Source organism: Theropithecus gelada, chromosome 9, assembly GCF_003255815.1.
Source record: "Theropithecus gelada isolate Dixy chromosome 9, Tgel_1.0, whole genome shotgun sequence".
Taxonomy (NCBI): domain Eukaryota; kingdom Metazoa; phylum Chordata; class Mammalia; order Primates; family Cercopithecidae; genus Theropithecus; species Theropithecus gelada.
Window position 1 is genome coordinate 116318681 of NC_037677.1, and position 22596 is coordinate 116341276.

General features: G+C 42.0%; 1 protein-coding gene across 1 annotated transcript in view; it reads left to right on the top strand.

The window, feature by feature from the left end:
• Nucleotides 1–22596, top strand: part of INPP5F (inositol polyphosphate-5-phosphatase F) — a 105794-nt gene that overhangs the window by 6712 nt on the left and 76486 nt on the right. Inside the window, exon 2 of the mRNA XM_025397123.1 lies at nt 19733–19813. Coding sequence (XP_025252908.1) covers nt 19733–19813 — 81 coding nt within the window. The remainder of the gene's footprint in view (nt 1–19732; nt 19814–22596) is intronic.

The window sequence follows — 22596 nt, forward strand, 5'->3', positions numbered from 1 at the left end:
AAAAAAAAAAAAAAAAAAAAAAAAAAAAAAAAAAAAAAAAAAAAAAAAAGAAAAGACTTATCTTTACCATGTTTTCACCCACCACTCATTTTTGGCTTAAATAAAAGAAGACAAGTGGTTTTGTGTGTGTGTGTGTGTGTGTGTAGACAGTCTTGCTCTGTCGCCCAGGCTGGAGTGTTGTGGCATGATCTTTGCCCACTGCAACCTCGGCCTCCAGGTTTCAAGCGATTCTCGTGCTGCAGCCTCCTGAGTATCTGGGACTACAGGTGCCTGCCACCACGCCCGGCTAATTTTTTGTGTTTTTAGTAGAGACAGGGTTTCACCACATTGCCCACGCTGGTCTCGAACTTCTGAGCTCAGGCATTCCGCCTGCCTCGGCCTCCCAAAGTGCTGGGATTGCAGGCGTGAGCCACCATGCCTGGCAGGAGGACAAGGTCTTTCTAAGGTAACTGACAATTTTTGGGATCAGGTTTTACAGATTGAGGGAGGTTTTTGTGTGTATTTTGTTGTCTACATCATTACCTGAGATTAAGAGCAGCTAATAATAACAGCTTTTATTTCTTGAGCGATTTTATTTTCTTTCTTTCTTTCTTTTTTTTTTTTTTTTTTGAGACAGAGGTTTGCTCTGTTGCCCAGGCTGGAGTACAGTGGCATGATCTCGGCTCACTGCAATCTCTGCTTCCCGGGTTCAAGCAATTCCCTCTGCCTCAGCCTCCTGAGTAGCTGGGATTACTGGCGACTGCCACCACGCCTGGCTAAGTTTTGTACTTTTAGTAGAGACGGGGTTTTGCCATATTGGCCAAGTTGGTCTTGAACTCCTGACCTCAGGTGATCTGCCCGCTTCGGCCTCCCAAAAGTGCTGGGATTACAGGTGTGAGCCACCGCGACTGGCCTGTAATCCCAGCTGCAACTGAGTACTTTTCTGAGCCAGACACTGTTCTGTGACGTTTACATGTGTTATTTCATTTCATCTCCACAGTAAACCTTGGGAGGAGGGTTTCATTATTATCCTCATTTTACAGATGAGGAAACTGAGGCACAGAGAAGTAATTTGACCAAGTTCACAGAGGGAGAGCCAGGCTCTAACCCAGTGTTTGACTGTAATACCAGGTTTTCCTCAGTATTGACAAAAACGTTTTATGAACCTTTCTACCTTCTTGACTAGAAAGTGATAGGATTTATATTTTCATGGATAATAGCTGAAATGTATCTTTAGCTATCCTAATCATTATAGTGTAGCCTGTATAGAGAATTAAATAGCCTCTCAAATGTCAAAGCGAGCACATTGAGGAAGGCGCTATGTAGAAAGAAAAGGCTAATAATGTGATAACTGATTTGTTCATTGACCCTATGCCTGCACTGACTTTCTTGCAAAATTCATATAGTTACAGGGAATGTTGTTATGTAATGAATTGACTAGTAGTAGTTTTTCCAGCTACCGTCAGTTGATCTGGTTTCTCCTCTTAAGTGTTTGGAACATCTGCAGTTTGGGAAGGGAATAGATACAGGGTAGATCTTTGAGCAGAAACATTGATATGTTACTCATTGGGAACTATTTCCTCCAGGAATGAGCAACCTGAAGCCTTTCTCAGTGTAGCTTTTCACCAGTCCTAGATCCAATTTCATAGACATCCTTTCAGAGCATGCACAGCAGAGGTGAAATGGAGGAGAAGCCTGTAGGGCAAAACTACCTTCAAAGAAGGGAGAGCCTTTGTAGAATCACTGGTTCCTAGACACTTGTGTTTTGGCCAGGCCCTGGCCAGCAGAGGCCAAGACTTGCCAAAGGCATGCTTTAGAGGAGAGGTAGTATCAAGTTTTGTTGTTTTTTTTTAGTAGATTGTGAAGGTGCCAGAAACTAAGGTGTACTGACAGCTTAGTCTTTGGGGAACCTGGCTGCATTGGTTCAGGTCCCTGCTTGTCCCACTTGCCTGGCCTAAACAACCCCCTGGCATGGAGAAAGAGGACGAGACTTATCACCTGGCCCATAGCAGGTTTTCTGTGAAAGTTGTATTGAATGAATTGAAATAATTCTAGTCCCTGGTCTACCTTGTATAGTTTGAGCAGCAAAGGGGTTATAGGGAAGTTTAAAGGGAGAATATAAGAACAAAAGACTGAAACACACTGCCTCTCTTGGCCACCTAAAAAAGTCGTGCAAATTTCTCACTGTCATTTTATTCAGTGAAGTAGGAATTTCACTCTTAAGCCTGTGGAATTCATTAAATTTATTTTCTTTCTGAATAAAAATACATGGGACCTATAGACTTCTTTATTTTTTCCAAACCGGCCCTTGTGCAGAGGAGGTTGTTGTTGCTAATTTTAGTGATGGAATTTTTATGATGGAATTTGTTCATGTATTTGCAGATAATACTGGACTACTTGAAAATCAAACTAGTTTGATCAAACTAGTTTGGGGTATATCCCAACACACTGCCATGTTTTTTGGGTGCATTATGAATGCATCACCCAAGGATTTATCTAATCTTTGTTTGAGGTGGTTGTTACTTTCAGGTTCTTAAGGTAATGAGTTTGGAAAGTTGTAATTTAAGCTGTACTTCCTTTTTCCTTCCCAAACCGTGATTTTTCATTTTTTTTAAAATAATAGAGACGGGGGTCTCACTATGTTGGCCAGGTTAGTCTCGAACTCCTGGCCTCAAGCAGTCCTCCTGCTCAACCTCCCAAAGTTCTCGGATTACAGGCATGAGCCACTGCACCCAGTAGCAGAATCAATGTGCTCTTGATTCAATACATTCTCAGAATCATAGTCCAACCTTGTTTTGGCATGGTTTTATGGGGAATTAAATGCATTAGAACTTTACAAACTGTATTACTACCTACCTCTTTGTGTGTCTTTTTGTAAATGGTTCTATTCCTGTTCAAATATATTTTAAAACATAACCTTTAAAAATCTACCTTTGCAAACAGAGGTTTGAGAAGTAGCAGCAATGTCACAGAGCCTCTAGTCAATCTAAGTCCTTAGCTGATGTAAGTCGTAGTCATTATGTGTCAGCTGCCCATAATTGAGCTGAGGAGAACGTTTGAATCAGTATGTTTAACAACATAGGGAAATAATGATTGTTAAAGGTTATCAGTAGCTATTGATAACACATTAAGTGATAATGTATAAATAATATTTGTAAAGTGAGGATGAACTCTGAACATTCAGCATTACAGTACCTTCGCAAGACTTACTGGTGGTATCTTAATTAAATCACATGTTTTTAGGATGACTCATTTTCTGGTTGTTGGAGACTCTTAAGGGATCTGCTTTCATTCACAAAATAGCATCCACACATTCTTGCTTTGGTAAGTCTGAAATACAGGTTGATTTTAGGTCAGTGTTCCCTGATTTTTTTTTTTTTCATTTAGGTTATTTTATTTTAATTTCAGGTTCCTTCAAGTTTACCCTTGCATTTTTTAAACTTGGTAGTGGGATACTTTAAAATACTGAGGCAATTTTCTTTATGAATCTCATTCTTTGAAACAGCTTTTCACTTTGAAGTTAACACTGAATTTCAAATTTCACAATTTCTGCAATGTCAATATGGATGATTTGAAGCAGTTATCTAACTGAAATGTTAGGAAATTAAAAACATCCCATAATGCTCTCAATTTTAGTAATTTGCAGGTATAATATTGATGTTTCGCAGTATCATTATACATTGTTTTTATAACAGATATAAACATTCTCCTATTTCCAGCTTAAAGAATGTCCTCCCAGGGAGCAACTGTGTTGGGTGGACCTGGGAGTTTAGAAGAGTAACAGTCTCTTTTCTAGGCAGGGACTTCCAGAATTCATCTGTGTAGCTGTGTCATTTACTCCCATTTGCACCTTCCAAATACTTTTCTTGAAGAAGCAGCCCTTACCCCCCAACATCTAACTAATTTAGTATTATATTTATTTCTCCTAACAAATTACATTGCCTAAAATTCTGTAGGCCGGGCGCAGTGGCTTATGCCTGTAATCCCAGCCACTTTGGGAGGCTGAGGTGGGCAGATCACCTGAGGTCAGTAGTTTGAGACCTGCCTGGCCAACATGGTGAAATCCTGTCTCTACTGAAAATGCAGAAATTAGCCAGACGTGGTGGCGAGCGCCTGTAATCCAGCTACTCGGGAGACTGAGGCAGGAGAATCGCTGGAACCGGGGAGGCGGAGGTTGCAGTGAGCCGAGATCGCACCATTGCACTCCAGCCTGGGCAACAAGAGCGAAACTCTCTCTCAAAAAAAAAAAAAAAAAAAAAATTCTTTGAGTTGTTTAATCCTTTTACAAACAGTTACTGAAGACCTGTCTGCTAGGCATATGCCAAAGTAAAAAGATACTTAAAACACCATCCTTATCCTGGCAGAGGATGTGGCCTGATGGAGGAGAGACACACATTCTATAGAGGCAGATACCCTGATGGAGCTGTAACATAGAGCCATTTGAGGTCAAGTAAAATCGCAAATCCTAGACCTGATCAGGTTTGAAGGTAGCTGTCTGTTGATGAGGACCTGTGGTGGTAGGATGACTGTACAAACAATCGTAGATGGGATAGAGTAAATAAATTTTGAAAACAAGTTTCAGGAAAAGATAGGAATTTTTTTTTTTTAATTTTTGAGATGGAGTATTGCTCTGTTGCCCAGGCTGGAGTACAGTGGTGTGATCTCGGCTCACTGCAATCTCTGCCTCCCGGGTTCAAGCGATTCTCTTGCCTCAGCCTCCCAAGTAGCTGGGATTACAGGCGTGCACCACCGTGCCTGGCTAATTTTTGTATTTTTAGTAGAGATGGGGTTTCACCATGTTGGTCAGGCTGGTCTTGAACTCCTGACCTTGTGATCTGCCCGCCTCGGCCTCCCAGAGTGCTGGGATTACAGGCTTGAGCCACCGCGCCCGGCCAGGAAATTATTTAAACACCAACTGGGAGAAAGGTTACATCTATTTAATGATGGAATTGCTAATTTTACGCTTCTCTGTTAATAGCTCTAAAATGAGGAAAGGAAAATACTGATTCTTAGCTCATCTGTGCTTTGATTTAGCTCTCAAAATCCTGTTTTTGAAAGTGATATCAAAAGACAGTTTTGGGGACAGCAAAAGGTGAGGGGTCTATCCCAACACATTGCTATATTTCTTGGGTGATGCATTATGAATACATCACCCAAGGATTTATCTAATCTTTGTTTGAGGTGGTTGTTACTGTCAGATTCTTAAGGTAATGAGTTTGGAAAGTTGTAATTTAAGCTGTACTTCCTTTTTCATTCCCAAACCATGATTTTTCATTTTTTTTAAATAATAGAGACGGGGTCTCACTATGTCGGCCAGGTTAGTCTTGAACTCCTGGCTTCAAGTAGTCCTCCTGCTCAACCTCCCAAAGTTCTCGGATTACAGGCATGAGCCACTGCACCCAGCCCAAACCATGACTTTTAAATGTGTAGGTTTCCTATACTGGTATTAAGTGGTATACAGGTAAGTTGATTTCTTTCATAATTGTGTTCATTTCCATCAGGTCCTCCTAGGCTGAAATGACCTAATTACATTGTGTGACCTTTCATGAAAGTCCTTTTCTTTAGTTGTCCTCTGTTCTTTTTTGAGTTGCTTTGGGTCTTTTCTTGAGATGCGACAGTTAGGACTTTATGCTTTGTGTAGAGAATCAACAATTTTGTGTTTGGATATTGTGTAAGAACCAATTTCTAATTTCCTTCATGATGATCAAAACTTTGTGGCTGTCTTGCTGTGCTGTAATTAGATCCCTTTTTAAATAAAAATGTCTAGAAATTTTTATTTTTTTTTTGAGACAGGGTCTTGTGCTCTGTCGCCCAGGCTGGAATGTGGGATAGCTCACTGCAGCCTTGAACTCCTGGGCTTGGGTGATCCTCCCGCCTCAGCCTCCTGAGTAACTAGGATTACAGGTGGGTACCACCACACCTGGCGAAGGTTTTTTTTTATGTTTTATTTTTTATAGAGACAGAGTCTCGCTATATTGTCCAGGCTGGTCTCAAACCCCTGGGCTCAAGTGATCCTCCTCTCTGGGCCGTCCACAGTGCTGGGATTACAGATATGAGCTGATGTGCCTGGCCTGGAAATTAAGTTTCTTTTCTAGGTGGTATCTCTAATCTTTTAAATATTCTTGTGGTTACTTTTTGAAGTGTATTTCCTTCTGCTAGTTCAGACCAGCTTTTATGCCACCTCCCTATATTATGAGATCTTTATGCAGTTTATATTACTTTATTACATGAGAGTTTAAAGTTGTGTGTGCTACAGGCGTCATCTTTCAGTCAGACTGATAAGACCAAGTTACTAATACAGGTCCTTCCCAGTGACCTATAATCATGTGCACTAGTGATTCTCAAGCTGGCTGTACATTAGAATCACCAGGGGGAGATTTAAAGAATACCTATTCCAGGGCCCTGCCCTAACCAATTGAGACCATCTCTGATGTTCAGGGATTAGTACTATAAAGCTCCTAGATGATGGTAATGAGCAGCCAGCACTGATAACCACTGAGTTAGATTTAAGACTGGGGAATCACCAGCTGCTAGACCTTCTAAATTGGATTAGCTCTTTAGCTTGTGGAATGCTGGAGAATAATTACCGTTAGAGAGTTCAAGGAAATGTGTATCAAACTTTGCATTTATAAGATAGCACCTGAATCAAATTATTCCTTAACCTGTTTTCCTGGCCTAATTAAATTCTGAGAATTAAAGCATAGATGAGCTAACTATTGGAACTTTTAGTTTCTCATTCTAAAACCCTTTTCCTCATCTGTTTGATTTTGTGTTGGTGATTGTCTTTTTAGAGCAGTAATATCCTTTGTCTTTAGCAGGAAATGAAATATGGGTCTGATTATTTATACATACCCTGATACCTTTTTTTTTTTTTCTTTTAAGACACAGTGAAAGTGCCTATAAGCTTCAGCAGCTGTGCTTTAAAACCCAGGCTTGTTCTTGGGCTGAGGGAGTGCCTTCATTCTTCCATCTTGGAATGAGTGACTCATGCTCTGTGCAGGCACACAGTACTTAATCAGTTGTTTTCTGTGTACCAGGAAGAGGAGGGCATATGAAAATAGAAGCCATGTACTGCCAAATGGATCTGCAATAAGAGTGGAAATGTTGACCTGATGGGTCAAACAGTTGAGCTTATTGCAAATACTTATGACTTCGGGTGTATGTTACATTATTATTTCACTAAAATTTGGCATTATTTCAAAAATGCTATACTCTTATAAGCAACCCTTCCTTATAGATAACGTTGATGATCTTTTACAATTTGTGAATTAAAATTTTTTTTTTGAATTTGTATGTCACATTAGAGTATACCTTCTGAAGGAAAGATCAGAAAACAATACATTTGTTGGATTAGATCAGTTACATGGTTATTCTTTGCAGAAGGATAGTATGAGTCTGCTGGCCATTTTCTCTGCCATTCCAGTGCCTTCTGTCCCCAGAGTAGCCATTAATATGGTCAGTAGGATATCCACTACTAAGGGCAATTGCTGCTTATGCCTGGACTAATACTATCTACACATGTCCTCTGTACGGACAGACTTTTTAATGCCAACTTGTTTTATTTCTTTAGTGAAAAACCACAGATTTTAAATACATACACACATTTTGAAGTGTCAGCTGTATGCCAGGCGCTATACCAGGCAGCAAAGTCAGAGCAGCTCGACACGACACACATAGTCTCCCTTCTTGTGTCAATTACAGTACCTGCTTCAGGACTTCCTCTATCGTCTTGTGTCTCTTATCTCTATATTAGTATGAGAAGTTATGTGCACCTGCTAGAGTTTTCAAGATAATATAAAGATTTCAAGATAATTTAAATTGCCCAGGCCAGGCATGGTGGCTCATGCCTGTAATCCCAGCATTTTGGAAGGCTGATGGGGGAGGATCACTTGAGTCCAGGAGTTTGAGATCAGCCTGGGCAATATAGATAGACCTTATCCCTACTGAAAAAAAAAAAAAAAGTTAAAAAAAAAAATGAGCTGAACACCATGGTGTGTGCCTGTATTCCCAGCTGCTTGGGAGGCTGAGGTGAGAGGATCGATTGAGTTCAGGAGTTGGAGGCTGCAGTTAGTTATGATCATGCTACTGCACTTCAGTCTGGGTAACAGAGTGAGACCTTGTCTCAAGGGAAAAAAAAACATTGCCCAGAAGTTTTAGGTGAGTCTTTCATTTTAAGAAACCATATTCTCATGATGTATTATATTTATTGAAAGATAAATGCATTTATTATTAAAAGCATCTGAAATTAAAAATCCAAGCTCATTCCTGGTTTGTATAAAAGAAGAAAATAAATACATAAATAAAAGTGCCTGCATAGCAAAGACTGATATTTTGGGGCTAACTTCAAAAACAATAAAAACTTAGGATGGTATTCTTATTACAAGTCAATGAAAATAAGCAATTGGTAGGAAAAATTTAGTTTTACTCTTTGATGCTTTTTTAAAATTTTGTTCAATAACTATTGAATGAGTGCCTGTTATGCTGGACTGCAGGTATATAGTGGTAAACTGTAAATTGCCATAGAATTAAATAAACTTGATAGAGGGGTTCAGACTTAATCGTTTATCTTTATTTATTTCTTTTTTTTTTTTTTGAGATAGGGTCTCACTTTGTCACCCAGGCTGGAGTGCAGTGGCGTGATCATGGGTCACTGTATCCCTGACCTCCTGGGCTCAGGTGATCCTCCCACTTTAGCCTCCTGGGTGGCTGGAACTACAGGTGCCTGGCTAATTTTTTGTATTTTTTGTAGAAATGGTGTTTCACCATGTTGCCCAGACTGGTCTTGAACTCCTGGGCTCAAGCAATCTGCGTGTCTCAGCCTCCCAAAGTGTTGGTTTACAGGTGTGAGTACCACACCCAGCCAATAGTCTGTCTTTTCATTGGTTAGTTGAAACTGTTTACATTTATTGTAACTATAAATGTATTAGAAGTTATTTCTACCTTTTATTTATGTTTTCAATTTATTATGCTTTCTTTATTTGTATTGCTCCTGCCATTTTCCCCCTATTTTCTATTGGATGACTGAAATGTTGTCAGGTATCTTTCTGTTGCTCATTAAAAGTTACATTTTCTATTTATATTCTTCTGTAGTTTCCCCAGCCTTAGGACCTCATACTTATTCACATATGGAACTGGAGTTTACCAGTATCCATGTCTTTCCCAAGCATGTTTTTTACCTCCCTTGAGATTCTACCTTTCTAGATTCTCCATCTCTCATGTGTCTGTAGGGGGTGTGGGGCGGGGGAGGAAGTTTGCAGTCATGCTTGATTTACCATTTGAACCAGAATTTGGTTGTTGGGACTGAATGCTGGATGCCCAGTTTTATGCTGTTTCAGAGCTGCAGGTCAGTGTTTCCCGTTCTGAGAAAATAGAATTCTGGGGCATATCTAGGCATTAAGATATTTCCATGAAGCATTTATTACTCTGAGAAGGCATTCAGGAATTATGGTTCTACCATGAGGTTTAGTAATTGAAAAATGTATTGAAGTTGGGTTTTTTCTTTCATACTGTTTTCTTTTTTTTTTTGAGGCGGAGTTTCGCTCTTTCGCCCAGGCTGGAGTGCAGTGGCACCATCTTGGCTCATTGCAACCTCTGCCTTCCAGTTTGAAGTGATTCTCCTGCCTCAGTCTCCCATGCCTGGAATTACAGGCGCCCACCACCACATCCAGCTAATTTTTGTGTTTTTAATAGAGACAGGGTTTCACCATGTTGGCCAGGCTGGTCTTCAAACTCCTGACCTCATCATCCACCTGCCTCAGCCTCCCAAAGTGCTGGGATCACAGGCGTGAGCCACTGTGCCTGGCCCCATACATTTTTATTTTAAGCCGTATGAAGACCCTAAAAAAAATTATGGAGAGGTTACTGAATGGTAGGAGCCTGGAGTTTTAAATACATACACGTTTCTCAACCTGAGGTGACAGATGCTGGGCACTTTTCACATAATGCATGTAATCCTCATGAAAACCTGGGACTACAGGTGTCCGGCTAAGTTAGATGGAATTCTGTTTACAAAGGAGGAAACTGAAGGTGAGAGGGATTCAGAGACTGTAGTAGAGCGAGGATTCTTCACCCAGCACACCAAATGCAGACTGCATCTATAGCACATCCAAGTAGCTGAATTCTGTCCAGCTTTCCAGTTCTACAGTCAGCCCCAGTCCTAGCACATTCTTACCTGTAACCTGACTCTCTGGCTTCAGGCCCCTTCACGTTCATCCTCTACACATTTGTCCTGTGTTCTATCTCAAATCCAAATCTGCTCTGCTGGAGGAGGCAGCTCCTAATTTTACTACCTGTTGTCCGGCTGAGTGGGTTCCTGTTTAGTTCTTTAGCCTCATTCTTCCTGCTCCCTGTCTTATTCTGCATGGCCAGCAGTACCGAACTATTTAGAGTCTTCTTTGCCTTCAGTAGACATTTGAGTGTCTGTTATGTGTTAAGCAGCCTGCTAGAGGCCAACAACAGTTTTTATTTATTATTATTATTTTTTGAGACGGAGTCTCACTGTGTTGCCCAGGCTGGAGTGCATTAGTGAGATCTCAGCTCACTGCAACCTCTGCCTCTCAGGTTCAAGCGATTCTCCCACCTGGGCCTCCCAAGTAGCTGGGAGTACAGGTGCCCGCCACCACGACTGGCTAATTTTTGTATTTTTAGTAGAGATGGGGTTTTACCGTGTTGACCAGACTGGTCTCGAACTCCTGACCTCAAGTGATCTGCCCTCCTCAGCCTCCCAAAGTGCTGGGATTATAGGCATGAGCCACCGCGCCTGGCCTGACAACAGCTTTTTATTTTTTATTTTATTTATTTATTTTTTGAGACAGAGTTTCGCGCTGTTGCCCAGGCTGGAGTGCAGTGGTGTGATCTCAGCTCACTGCAACCTCTGCCTCCTGGATTCAAGCAATTCTCTGCTTCAGTCTCCCGAGTAGCTGGGATTACAGGTGCTCACCACCACGCCTGGTTAATTTTTTTTGTATTTTTAATAGAGACAGGGTTTCACTATCTTGGCCAGGCTGGTCTTGAACTCTTGACCTCATGATCCACCTGCCTCGGCCTCCCAAAGTGCTGAGATTACAGGCATGAGCCACTGCGCTTGGCCAGACAACAGCTTTTTAAATGATCCAGATGGTGAAGGTCTTGGCCCTGGGCAAGGATAGTAGCAGTAGGGGTCAAGAGAAGTGAAAGATTCATCAGTTATTGGGGAGATACAACCAATAGGACTTGGTGAAAAAAAAAAAAAAGGCATTTTGGAGTACCTGGGATGATGGTCCTGAGCTGAAAGCCCCATACAAATATGAGAGGATTACACCAGAGATAATTTGGTAGGGAAACTTACGGTGTTAGAAAGAGCCCTGGTCTGACTGGGTGCGGTAGCTCACGCCTGTAATCCCAGCACTTTGAGAGGCCAAGATGCGTGGGTCACCTGAGCCTGGGAGTTTGAGACCAGTCTGACCAATATGACCAAACCTCGTCTCTTCTAAAAATACAAAATTAGCCAGGTGTGGTGGCGCATGCCTGTAATCCCAGCTACTTGGGAGGTTGAGGCAAGAGAATTGCTTGAACCTGGGAGGTGGAGGTTGTGGTGAGCCGAGATTGTGCCATTATACTCCAGCCTGGGCGACAAGAACAAAACTCCATCTGAAAAAAAAAAAAAAAAAAAAAAGAGCCCTAGTCTGAGAGTGGGAAAGTGTTTTGATGTTAACAAGCTGTGCAGTGTTGGGCAGTTACTTTACCTATGCCAGCCTTAATGTCTTTGTCTCAAATAGCCCAGATGAGATGACTTTACTTTTGCCACCATAAGTAGTAAATCCTTCCAACCTGACTCTATGATGACTTTATCTTTTGCCACTTTAAGTAGTAAATCCTTCCAGCATGATTCTGTGCAAATTATCTGATTTCAACTTGCCTCCACTTTCTACATCATATGTTTACCCGTCCATTTGGGAGCTTTCTGTGTACCATGCACTGGGAACAGAAGCTCGAGGAGACAAGGTCTAAATGAGCTTCCTCTTCCTGATGAATTCCTGTTCAGTCAAGGAGGCAGGCAAGTCAGTAATGACATATGGACTAAACCAAAGTAAGGTGCCATGATGGGAATATGCGCAGGGTTTAGGGGATCCACATGAGAGAGTCTGGTCAGCTCTGCTGGGTGTGGGTGGAGTGGGGAATGTGTCCGGGAAGAGGACTGACCCTTGTTCTAAGTCTGGAATGAAGGGCAGGCAGAAGTGGGTGGGGTGTCGCATTCCGGGCCCAGGCTGCACATAGTTCAGGATGACTGAAGGCTAGGTTGCTGGGGGTGGGGGGCAGGAGGGGGATGGAGAGGACTAACCCATGCAGGGTCTCACAAGCCTTTCCAGGGAATTTGGACTTTATTCCCAAGGCTGTGGGAGTTGGACTGGTAGTTAGCAATATTCATATTTATCCCTTTTTAATGCCTAATGTGTTTCTTTCACAATATTAATGTTATACCAACTAGACTTTAGGGCAAAAAGTATTATTTGAAATAAAACCAGTTATTACATCCTGATAAGCAGAGCAGTTCACCAGGAAAATATAATAATCCTGAAAGATATAAAAATAAGGAAGAAAATAAAGCATGAGATTTTAAAAAGTAAGACCTCTCTCAAAAACTAACAGGTGAAGCAGTCAGAAAAATTAGCAGGTACGTAGAGGAGTTGGACAAAATTCACAAGGTTGTACCAGAAACCAAAGTTTCATTAAGTATTTCTCCTTACACTGTGGTTTTGTTTTCTCTTCTATTCTGTTTTAGTGCTATTAATGCTGATCTCTTTATACGAAATTGATTTGATGACCCACTAATGGATTGACTCCCCCCCTTTTTCTTGACAACACTGAATTAAAAAATATACATACATTTCAAGCGCACATAGAACACTTGCAAATTGACTTTCCAAATTCCTTTCCCACACCTAGCCTCCAGTGCCCCATTACTCCTCCGTCCTTCCCCTTGCTAAAACAAAGACGACTTTGACTCCTGTTTTTACTGAGTCAAGGGCATAGGATATACTCGTCTGCTTCTCTTCTCCATTTCTATGTTTAGACTTTCATCTTTTCTTCCAGACTTAGAAGAAACAGATAGTATCTTCTTTCCTTTCCAAGGTTAACTTTTATACCTGTAGCTTTTTTTTTGTCACCTGTCTTCTTTTCCTTATTCAACATCTTATCTCTTTCTTGTTTTTGCTTTTTTGTTTTTTTGAGATGGAGTCTCGCTCTGTCCCCCAGGCTAGAGTGCAGTGGCACCATCAGAGCTCCCTGCAGCCTCAAATTCCTGGGCTCGAGTGATCCTCCTGCCTCAGCCTCCTGAGTAGCTGGGACTACAGGTGCATGCCACCACACCTGGCTAATATTTTGTAGAGACAGGGGATCTTGCTGTGTTGCCCAAGCTGGTCTCAAACCCCTGACCTCAAGTAATCCTCCTGCCTCAGTCTCCTAAAATGCTGGGATTATAGGCTTGAGCCACTGAGCCTAGTCCCTCCTCTTGTTCTTAAATCCAGTTGTTTCTTCTTGATCATCTCATCATGAACTCAGTCTTATGGGTTTAACTGGTTTTCATTCTGGACTACTAATGACTATTGTTTTTAGTCATTAGACTACAACACAGACTTTTTTAATAGTTTTTTTCTAGTTTTTTTTTTTTTTTTAAGTTGAAATCTTATTTTCTTGACTGGATGATGCATTTACATGGTTCACAATGCCAAAGATGGAAAAGGGTATTGAATGAGGAGGTTCTCATCAGCCCTTCCTCTCAGCTGCTGTATGCCATATCCTTTCTGCCATGCTCCCTCTTGCTCTTCTCACTCATATCCTCATCCATTCCCACTCAGGAGAGAATAGGTGTCTCAGTGTCATCTTTGATTTGCCCTCTCCCTGTCCTCCACGTAGCTTCTTCTGAGGACTTTCATGTTTATCTCCTCCTGTGGATTCTTCACCCACTACCAGCTTACTCCCTAAGCTCTTTTCTTTTTCTTTCTTTTTTAATCTTTTTTTTTGTTATTTTTTTCTTTTCTTTTTTTTTTTTCTCGAGCTCTTTTCTCCATGACCTTTCATGTCATTTCAGGCCAAGACTTTTGCAGTAATCCAAGTGGGTTTCTTACTCCCAATCTCCACCTCTTTTCAAATACTATTTCATGAAACTTTTGTTTCTGGTACCTGCATACATCTATGTGTTCACTAGGTCTTGATGTAAAAGTATCTCTTATGATGGACCTTCTAAATGATTGAAAACACAATTTAACTTTTGGGTAAGGTTTCCTTAGTTACATCAACTTTGTGATGTAATCCCTGACTGTAATCTTGTTTTACCTACTTTACTTATTATCTGCTTTCCATGGTCTCTAGGAAGCTCAGGCTCATTACTGTTTTTTTGTTTTTGTTTTTGTTTTTTGAGATGAAGTCTTGCTCTGTCACTCAGGCTGGAATGCAGTGTCGTGATCTCGGCTCACTGCAACCTCCGCCTCCCAGGTTCAAGTGATTCTCCTGCCTCAGCCTCCTGAGTAACTGGGATTACAGGCATGCGCCACCATGCCCGGCTAATTTTTGTATTTTTAGTAGAGACGGAGTTTCACCATGTTGGTCAGGCTGGTCTCGGACTCCTGACCTGTGATCCGCCCGTCTTGGCATCCCAAAGTGCTGGGATTACATGTGTGAGCCACCGTGCCTGGCCAGGCTCATTACTGTTTATTCAAGTTTTTCCACAGTTGGCCTTAGTTTACTTTTCCAGCATTATCAATTCATATTTCCAGTGTACCTACTGGTCTTCTGTTATCTACACTGTTTGCTTCATTATTTTTATATCATCTTAACGTGATACAGTGTCTGGTTCCTGGCAAGTACTTGATACGTGTTTTTCCAATGATGGGGCACATACCAGAACAAATCTTGTACTTTTTTTTATCTGCTCTATTATTTTTTCTTGCTGCTGTCCTTGTGCCTGATGCTCCACTTCTTCTACATGGCTCTCCCTGACTGCTTTAACTCTGTTTTTGCCTTCCTCTTCTGTATTCCTAAAGCTTATTTGGTACCCAAGGGGTAGAGTCCTACAACTGTGGTCTGTACATCTGAGGTCAAGGTGGCACAGTTCTGGGTAGCTGGAGCTCTTTCCTTAGCAGGGGCATCTGTGTTGGCAGATGTTGAGACATGGCCTGCCTGATACAGGATTCTGCCTCACTATTTGGAAAGAAATCAGGGTTATCTTTATTCCACTGGCATTAGGGTTAAATAGTTAACAACTAACAGAGATGAAATCAGTAAATACAGTAACTGATACTAAGGAACAACTTTGTAAGCCAAAAGATATAAAAATTAAAAACTGAAAATATTTGCAAACATGTCAAAGAGTTGAAGTCCTTAATATGAAAGGAACTCGTAAGTCAATGAAGGATATAAAGAAAAATTGTTAGGAGGCATGAACAAGAAAATCATAGAAGATGACATGACATATAAGCAGCCAAATTTTTTTTTTTTTTTAGGCAGAGTCTTGCTCTGTTGCCCAGGCTGTAGTTGAGTGCAGTGATGTAATCTCGGCTCACAGCAACCTCCACTTCCCGGATTCAAGCGATTCTTGTGCCTCAGCCTCCCAAGTGGCTGGGATTACAGACGTGTGCCAACACACCCAGCTAATTTTTGTATTTTTAGTAGAGATGGGGTTTTTCCGTGTTGGCCAGACTGGTCTTGAACTCCTGACCTCAGGTGATCCTCCCACCTCAGCCTTCCAAAGTGCTGGGATTACAGGCATGAGCCACCATGCCTGGCAATAAGTAGCCAATTTTATAATTAAGTGTTTAATCTTATCAGCAATAGAAAAGAAATAAACATCATGTTAGGCAATAGATGCCAGATGCCATCAAATGAGCAAAATTAGATAAATTCTAAACTTTTAACTCAAAATTATTATTATTATTTTTTGAGACAGAATCTTGCTGTGTCCCCTAGGCTGGAGTGCAGTGGTGTGATCTCAGTTCACTGCAGCTTCCACTCCTGGTTCAAGCAATTCTCATGCCTCAGCCTCCCAAGAAGCTGGGATTACAGGCATGCACCACCACCCCCAGCTTATTTTTTGTGCATTTTTAGTGGAGGTGGGTTTTTGCCATGTTGGCCAGGCTGAACTCCTGGCCTCAAGCAGTCCACCTGCCTTGGCCTCCCAAAATGTTGGGGTTACAGGCGTGAGCCACTGCGCCTGGCTTTGCTTTAAATAAATTTTTTTTTTTAATTTGAAAAAGAAATTCATGTGCTTCTGGCAGAAATCTAACTTGGTATGTAACCTTTATAGCAAACAATTTGGTATTATTTGAGAAGTTTACATTTTTAAGGTTTTAACCTATTAATTTAATTCCCAGGAATCTATCCAAAAGCTATTAATTAGAGAGGCAAATATTTGCGTAATATTCATCATTTATCACAGTGTTTTTTTATGATGGGGAAAAACTTCAAATCACTTAAATGTTTTCTTTGAGGAAGTACTTCCTTAACTGGAATATTATGCCACCAGGAAGTTGTAATCTTGAAGAATATTTTAAAGAAGAAAATACTCATGAAATGTTAGAAAAATTATGTTAGAAATGTTAGAAAAAATTATTTAAAGAACTATAATGTCATGGGATCCTTGGGGTGTTGCTTTTCCACCTGGACACTTATGTGGCCAGTGGTGCTTTTGCCTGAGTTTTCCTTGGGTCCACTGGGCTTTTTCCACCCTCTTGGCTTGGTAAGCTGCGCTCGGCTTGCACTACCAGCCCAGATCCCATGCCTGCCAATGGCAAGCCAGGTGCGGAGCGGCGAGTGGTGTGTGAGTGAGCGTGGGGTCCAGCCACTGTGCACAGCCAGGTGTGCCAGCCGTGGCAGGGCAGGCAGCTCCAGGCACCAGTACAGACACTGGCTTGGTGCAAGGCTGTGGCTGGACCAGGCGTACCACAAGCAGCTTCCACTGCAGGCACTGGGAATGCAGTAATGCCTGGAAACTTGGAGATGCCAGGAACTGCAGAGCCCCAAAGAAGGTGTCACAGCCCTGGCTTGGAGAGCCCCTAGGTATGGTGTCCCTGAAGGGCTGCAGCCCTTCCCTCCTTCTTGTTGCCCGCAACCTGGTGAGTGGGGGCATGTTTTGGTCCTGTTTGCGTTACAACTTTTTCAGCCCCAACATTTAGGGGTCCTGTGTCCAGGAAGAGTGAGGTACACGAGGTACGTGGATGACTGGAGGGTGAGCAAGGCAGAGAGCAGCTTCATTGAGCCCCAGAAGAGCTCTCAGGAGACCTGAAGTGGGTAGCTCCTTTCTGCAGGCAGGTCATCCGATGAGGAGACCGGAAGTGGGCAGCTCCCTCCCACAGCTGGTGGTCCAGACATCTATGAGTCTGGCTGAGTCTGGGATTTTTATGGGCTCAGAATGGAGGAAATGTGTACTGATTAGTTCATGGGAGGCCACGGATGGCCTGGAGAAAGCACCCTAAGTTCTTACTGCAGCCCACAGACTCCACCCGGAACCTGCAACTTGGACCCCAGGCTTTAGGTCATCCCTGGCTTGAAGGTGGGGTTTTACATGTGACCTGCCCCTTTCGGGGCAGGAACCTGTGTCTGCCTCCCTCCACTGCCCAGGCTGTTTGGGCCGAGAGGTGCCTGCAGGCCCACTTGGAGCTGCCCTTACCCCTGCTGGCCTCCTTCCCATGCTCATCAGCACCCAAAGTCCAGCAGAGGCTGAGGCGGCAGGGGGCTGGTGTGTCAGCACTCTCTGAGCCTGTGCACACCCGACCCGGTCGTGATGGTGCCTGGGCTTGGCCACAACTCGCTCTGCACCAGAGCAGGTGCTGGGAGCAGGGAGTGGGAGCAGGCACTTCTGAGCCTGCGGGGGATGAGGGGTCTTCCCGGGTCCCTGAGAGTGCAGGAATGCCCAGGTCTGGAGCCTCTGCTGGCTGCAACTGTGCCAGGAGCATGGAGCTCCCACCCGGCCAACTTGGTAGGGGGCAGCGCTCCCGCTTGTTCTCTGCCCTGCTGGCTCCTTGGAGGGTGCAGCCCTGGCTGCGCCTCCCCCGATGCAACCAGACAGGCTGTGGCTGCCATCAATAATGCTTATTTATAGTGCTGCGGTTTGTTATGTATGCAAACAAACGCCCTGAAATGTAGCTGAAGAAGTTATCTCTGGGTGGTGGGATAGGTGATGTTTTTTTTCTTTGATTTTATAGTACATGTTATTTAAAAATCACTGTCTTACTGATTAGTTCCATGTATAATTTCTGAAGGAGACACTGTAACAGAATGGTTTAGAGCAGGGGCTAAAAGGCAGACCTGGTTTTTGGTAGCAGCCTTGATCCGATCCATGGTATGATCTGACCATGTTTTACTTTTCTCAGCATTTGTCTCCTCATCTGTAAAGTGGGACTTCTTAAACTTAACTCAGAGTTGTCAAGATTAGAAATGATAATGCATTATAACAGCCTTAAAAAATAAATTTCTTCTTTTGCTTTAATTCTTGCAATAAAAACAGTATTGCACTGTCGCCTGGGCTGGAGTGCTATGGCGTGATCTTGGCTCACTGCAACCTCTACCTCCTGGGTTCAAGCCATTCTCCTGCCTCAGCCTCCTGAGTAGCTGGGACTACAGGTGCATGCCACCATGCCTGGCTAATTTTTGTAGAGATGAGGTTTCACCATGTGGGCTGGCTGGTCTCAAACTCCTGACCTCAGGCTATCCACCCTCCTCAGCCTTCCAAAGTGCTGGGATTACAGGCGTGAGCCATCGCATCCAGCCAAAGACAAGTCAGCTTTTTTTGCCTTCCGTTGAATGTATCATAACAAAGACATTCAAGATACAATAGTCAAAACTCAAATGAATTTGTGGGGCTAAACTATTAAGTGTATAATTACTTTGTGAGTTACAGATTAAGTGTAAGTTTCACTAAAATAAACTGCAAATGATAATAATGAAAATGTAATTTTAATTTTCTGCCAAGACACATATCGTTTTCATTCTTGCTAATCTTCACCTGTTGAACTACCAGAAATGTTACATTTATTACCATGTATATAACCTTTTGCAGTCTGGGTCACACACGAGAATCAACCCTGTCCTTAGGCATCTGTTGCATGTAATGAATTTGCTTCTCTCTTGTGTGTCTAGAATGGAACCAGCTTGTGTCATCTAATTTCTCATATGGAAGAAGTGAGAAAACTGTCACCCAAATCACTGTTCTGTGGTTTAGATGAGGAACACTGATTGAGATGCCTGGCACATAGAAGGCACTCAAACGGAAACAGTTCCTATTGTATTTGTCCTGGAAGTCATATAAAAGAGCAGTTGCTTTCCGGATTTCTTTGTTTGGTATAAGCATCTTTGGGAAAAGGTATTTTCCAGAGTGTGATCCAGTAAGTGGACAGCTCTGTGGCAATTTCTTAGGCCCTGTCTTTGGATCCGGAACTGGCTCTGTGCTGTAGGACCACAAGCAGCTCCTCCATTTGCCTTCTTGTAGTGTAATGGCCCCGTTCTTCCACTGTAGGGCGCCAAGGTACTGCTTCCTATCTGGGAAGATTTTCTGATTGTTACTGCTCTCCCCTTAACTATCAGAAGCCTTACTGTATCCGAAGCCTTATTCAGGCCTCACATTTAATACTTTGTCACAAACTGCTTTATGGTAATGTATTCCATTTGGATATTCATACTACTTTTTTGGGACATTGATTTTTTTTAATACGCTGCTAAAGATATTGTTTTAATATATTTTCTGGTGAATGTTTTCTCATCACTGCTTCCTATTTCCTTTTAGCTACTGATCTACTTCTTGCCTGGAATCCCATTTGTTTGGGGTTGGTAGAAGGTGTTATTGGAAAAATTCAGCTTCATTCAGGTATGTTTCTGTAAACTCCTTAAACTTGTCAGATTTATTGTAGCATTTTTTGGTGTTTCCCTCTTTGAGGATACATCAGATTCTCTTACAGCTTTGATTCCTTTGTCTTAATTTTGGGTCTGCTCAGAGTGGGTGTATTTCCATATAAGTTTAATGAAATAAAAAAGAAAACTTTAGAAAAAAGGTGACATAATATTACACTTCTTCCTGTTACAAAACTTACTGAACACCTGCTGTGTGTCAGGAATCATGCTTGTTGGTAGAACACAATAATGAGCAAAGACCGCCCTGTTTCTACCCTCATGGAGCTTACAGTTTAGGAGGAAAGACAGGTATCAAAGAGTAGTCACGGAAATAAACGTATGATTATTTGATAATTGTGGAAGGTGCTATAAAGGAAAGATACAGCAAATGCATCGATCTCAGAGGAGAGTAGTAGGAATAAAGCTGGAGAGGCAAGCAGGTGGCAGACCATGACTGATTGGCTTTACGTCAGCTGTCTGTTCCTGATGCAGTCAGCTCTGCCAGAGGAGTATGGGTCTCTTAGCACACAGTGTGGTCCTGTCAGAGATCCCTGTCCAGGACAGGCAGATTGATGGGAAGTCCAGGTCACTCACCAGGCCCTCACTTGGAATGACAAGCACCTGTGTCCTGAGCTTAAAGGGAATTTTGTTGGTGGGAAAGTATAACAGGTATTATATAGGCAGGTCCCAAAAAGCTAATGGAAAGGGGCCAAATGAAATTTTATTTTTTCTTTTTTGGTGCCTTGCCCTTCAGGGAGCTTTTTAAAATTAGAGATGGGTTCTTGCTATGTTGTCCAGACTGGTCTCAAACTCCTGGCCTCCAGTGATCCTCCTGCCATGGGCTCCCAACGTCCTGGGATTACAGGCATGAGCCACCATGCCTGGCCTAAATGAAATATTTTAAGCACTACATTTAAATAAATATTTTTCCTTTGGTATCAATTTTGATGAGTTATGAATTATAGGAGGCTTTGCCATTATTTCTGTGTAATTGCGAGTATATATCTCTATAGTGTGTCCTTTTTATTTAAAAATAATATTAAGCATTTGGGAGCTAGATTGATTTTTGTGTATCAGAAATAAGCACATATATCTGGAACAAGCTAATTTTCCTTTGCTAGATTCTTTGGTTGTTTTTAAATATGAGCTGGGCACAGTGACTCACACCTATAATCCCAGAACTTTGGGAGGCCGAGGCAGGCGGGTCATCCGAGGTCGGGAGTTCGAGACCGACCTGACCAACATGGAGAAACCCTGTCTCTACTAAAAGTACCAAAATTATGTGGGCATGGCAACGCATGCCGGTAATCCCAGCTACTCGGGAGGCTGAGGCTGGAGAATCGCTTGAACCTGGGAGATGGTGGTTGCAGTGAGCCGAGATTGCGCCATTGCACTCCAGCCTGGGCAACAAGAGCGAAACTCCATCTCAAAAAAAAAATAAGTAAATAAAAGAAAGGAAATATGACCAATGTGTTTGGAGCCATCTCTGTGCCTTTTCCCAAATGTTTCCTATTTCCTTCCCCTTAAAGGAACCTGCTATTTTGAATTTTGTATTTACTTGGTTTTCATTTTTCCTTTTATTATATATGTATTCCCACAGATGTTGCTAAGGGTTGTATTTTGGGGATTTTATATAAGTGATATGAAGTTGTTTTTGTTCTTTCACTTATTTATATTTTTGAGATTTATTCATGCATGAAACTGTAGTTCCTTATTTTCACTATTTATGAATATATCATGATTTGTTCTTTTTCCTCTCACTGGGTAATTGAGTTGTTTCTTTTTTTGTTTTGCTATTAGAACTAATACTGCTATGAGCATTGTTGTATATTCTGTATTTGGTAGGTTTTTTTAAAAAAATTCTTTCAACACAGAGAAGAAAAGCATTTAGTCATTGTGTAACCATGTAACCAAGTATTTTAATAACACTGTCCTACTTGTTCACATTTACATACATATATTTTTAATTCATTTACATGCTGACAGGATAATATCACAGCTGGGTGTTCTGAGCTAAAATTCGTTTTCTGTTATTTAAATGACACGTTTGAGTTATTTTTCCTCATTTTCAGCCACATCTTAGCACAGTGAATAAATCACTGCAATCAGTTAGGAGACCTGAAGACAAGCTGTATTTATTTAACTTTGAGATACAGGAGAAGCTGCCTAACATCTATTTCATGTATCTCTTGTTACGTAACAAGCCAGTCCCAGAAGTTAATGGCTTAAAACAACAACAGTCTATAATTTCTCATGATTCTATGGGTTGACAGAGCAGCTCTGCTCTTCTCTGTTGTGTTGGCTGGGGTCATTCACGTAGCAACATTCACCGGGAGTTTGCCTGGGTGGCCTTAGTTCTCCTTCACCTGGCCCCTCTCTCCATGTCTCTCGTCTCACAGAGCCTCTCCTTGAGTCCTCCTCTCACTCCTGGGTAACCTGGATGTCCTTTCAGGGTAGTGACTGGGTGCTGAGAAGACAGCTACCAGTGCTCAAGGGCCTGTATGTCTTAAGTTGTTACACAAGGTAAAAGAAACTGCTCTCTTCATTTTCACAGGATATTGTGAGTCCCAAATGAGCTAACTATCGTACCTGCAAGTGCTTAGTAAATTGTAAATCACTATTTTATCAAGGCTCTTTGGTTGCAAATACAAACCTATCAGCTTATGCAAAAACACACACTTTTTTATGAAGAACCCAAGGGACCAAAAACAAGACAGAAACGGATGTTGTACAGGATCCAGGATTACTTTATTGGGGCAA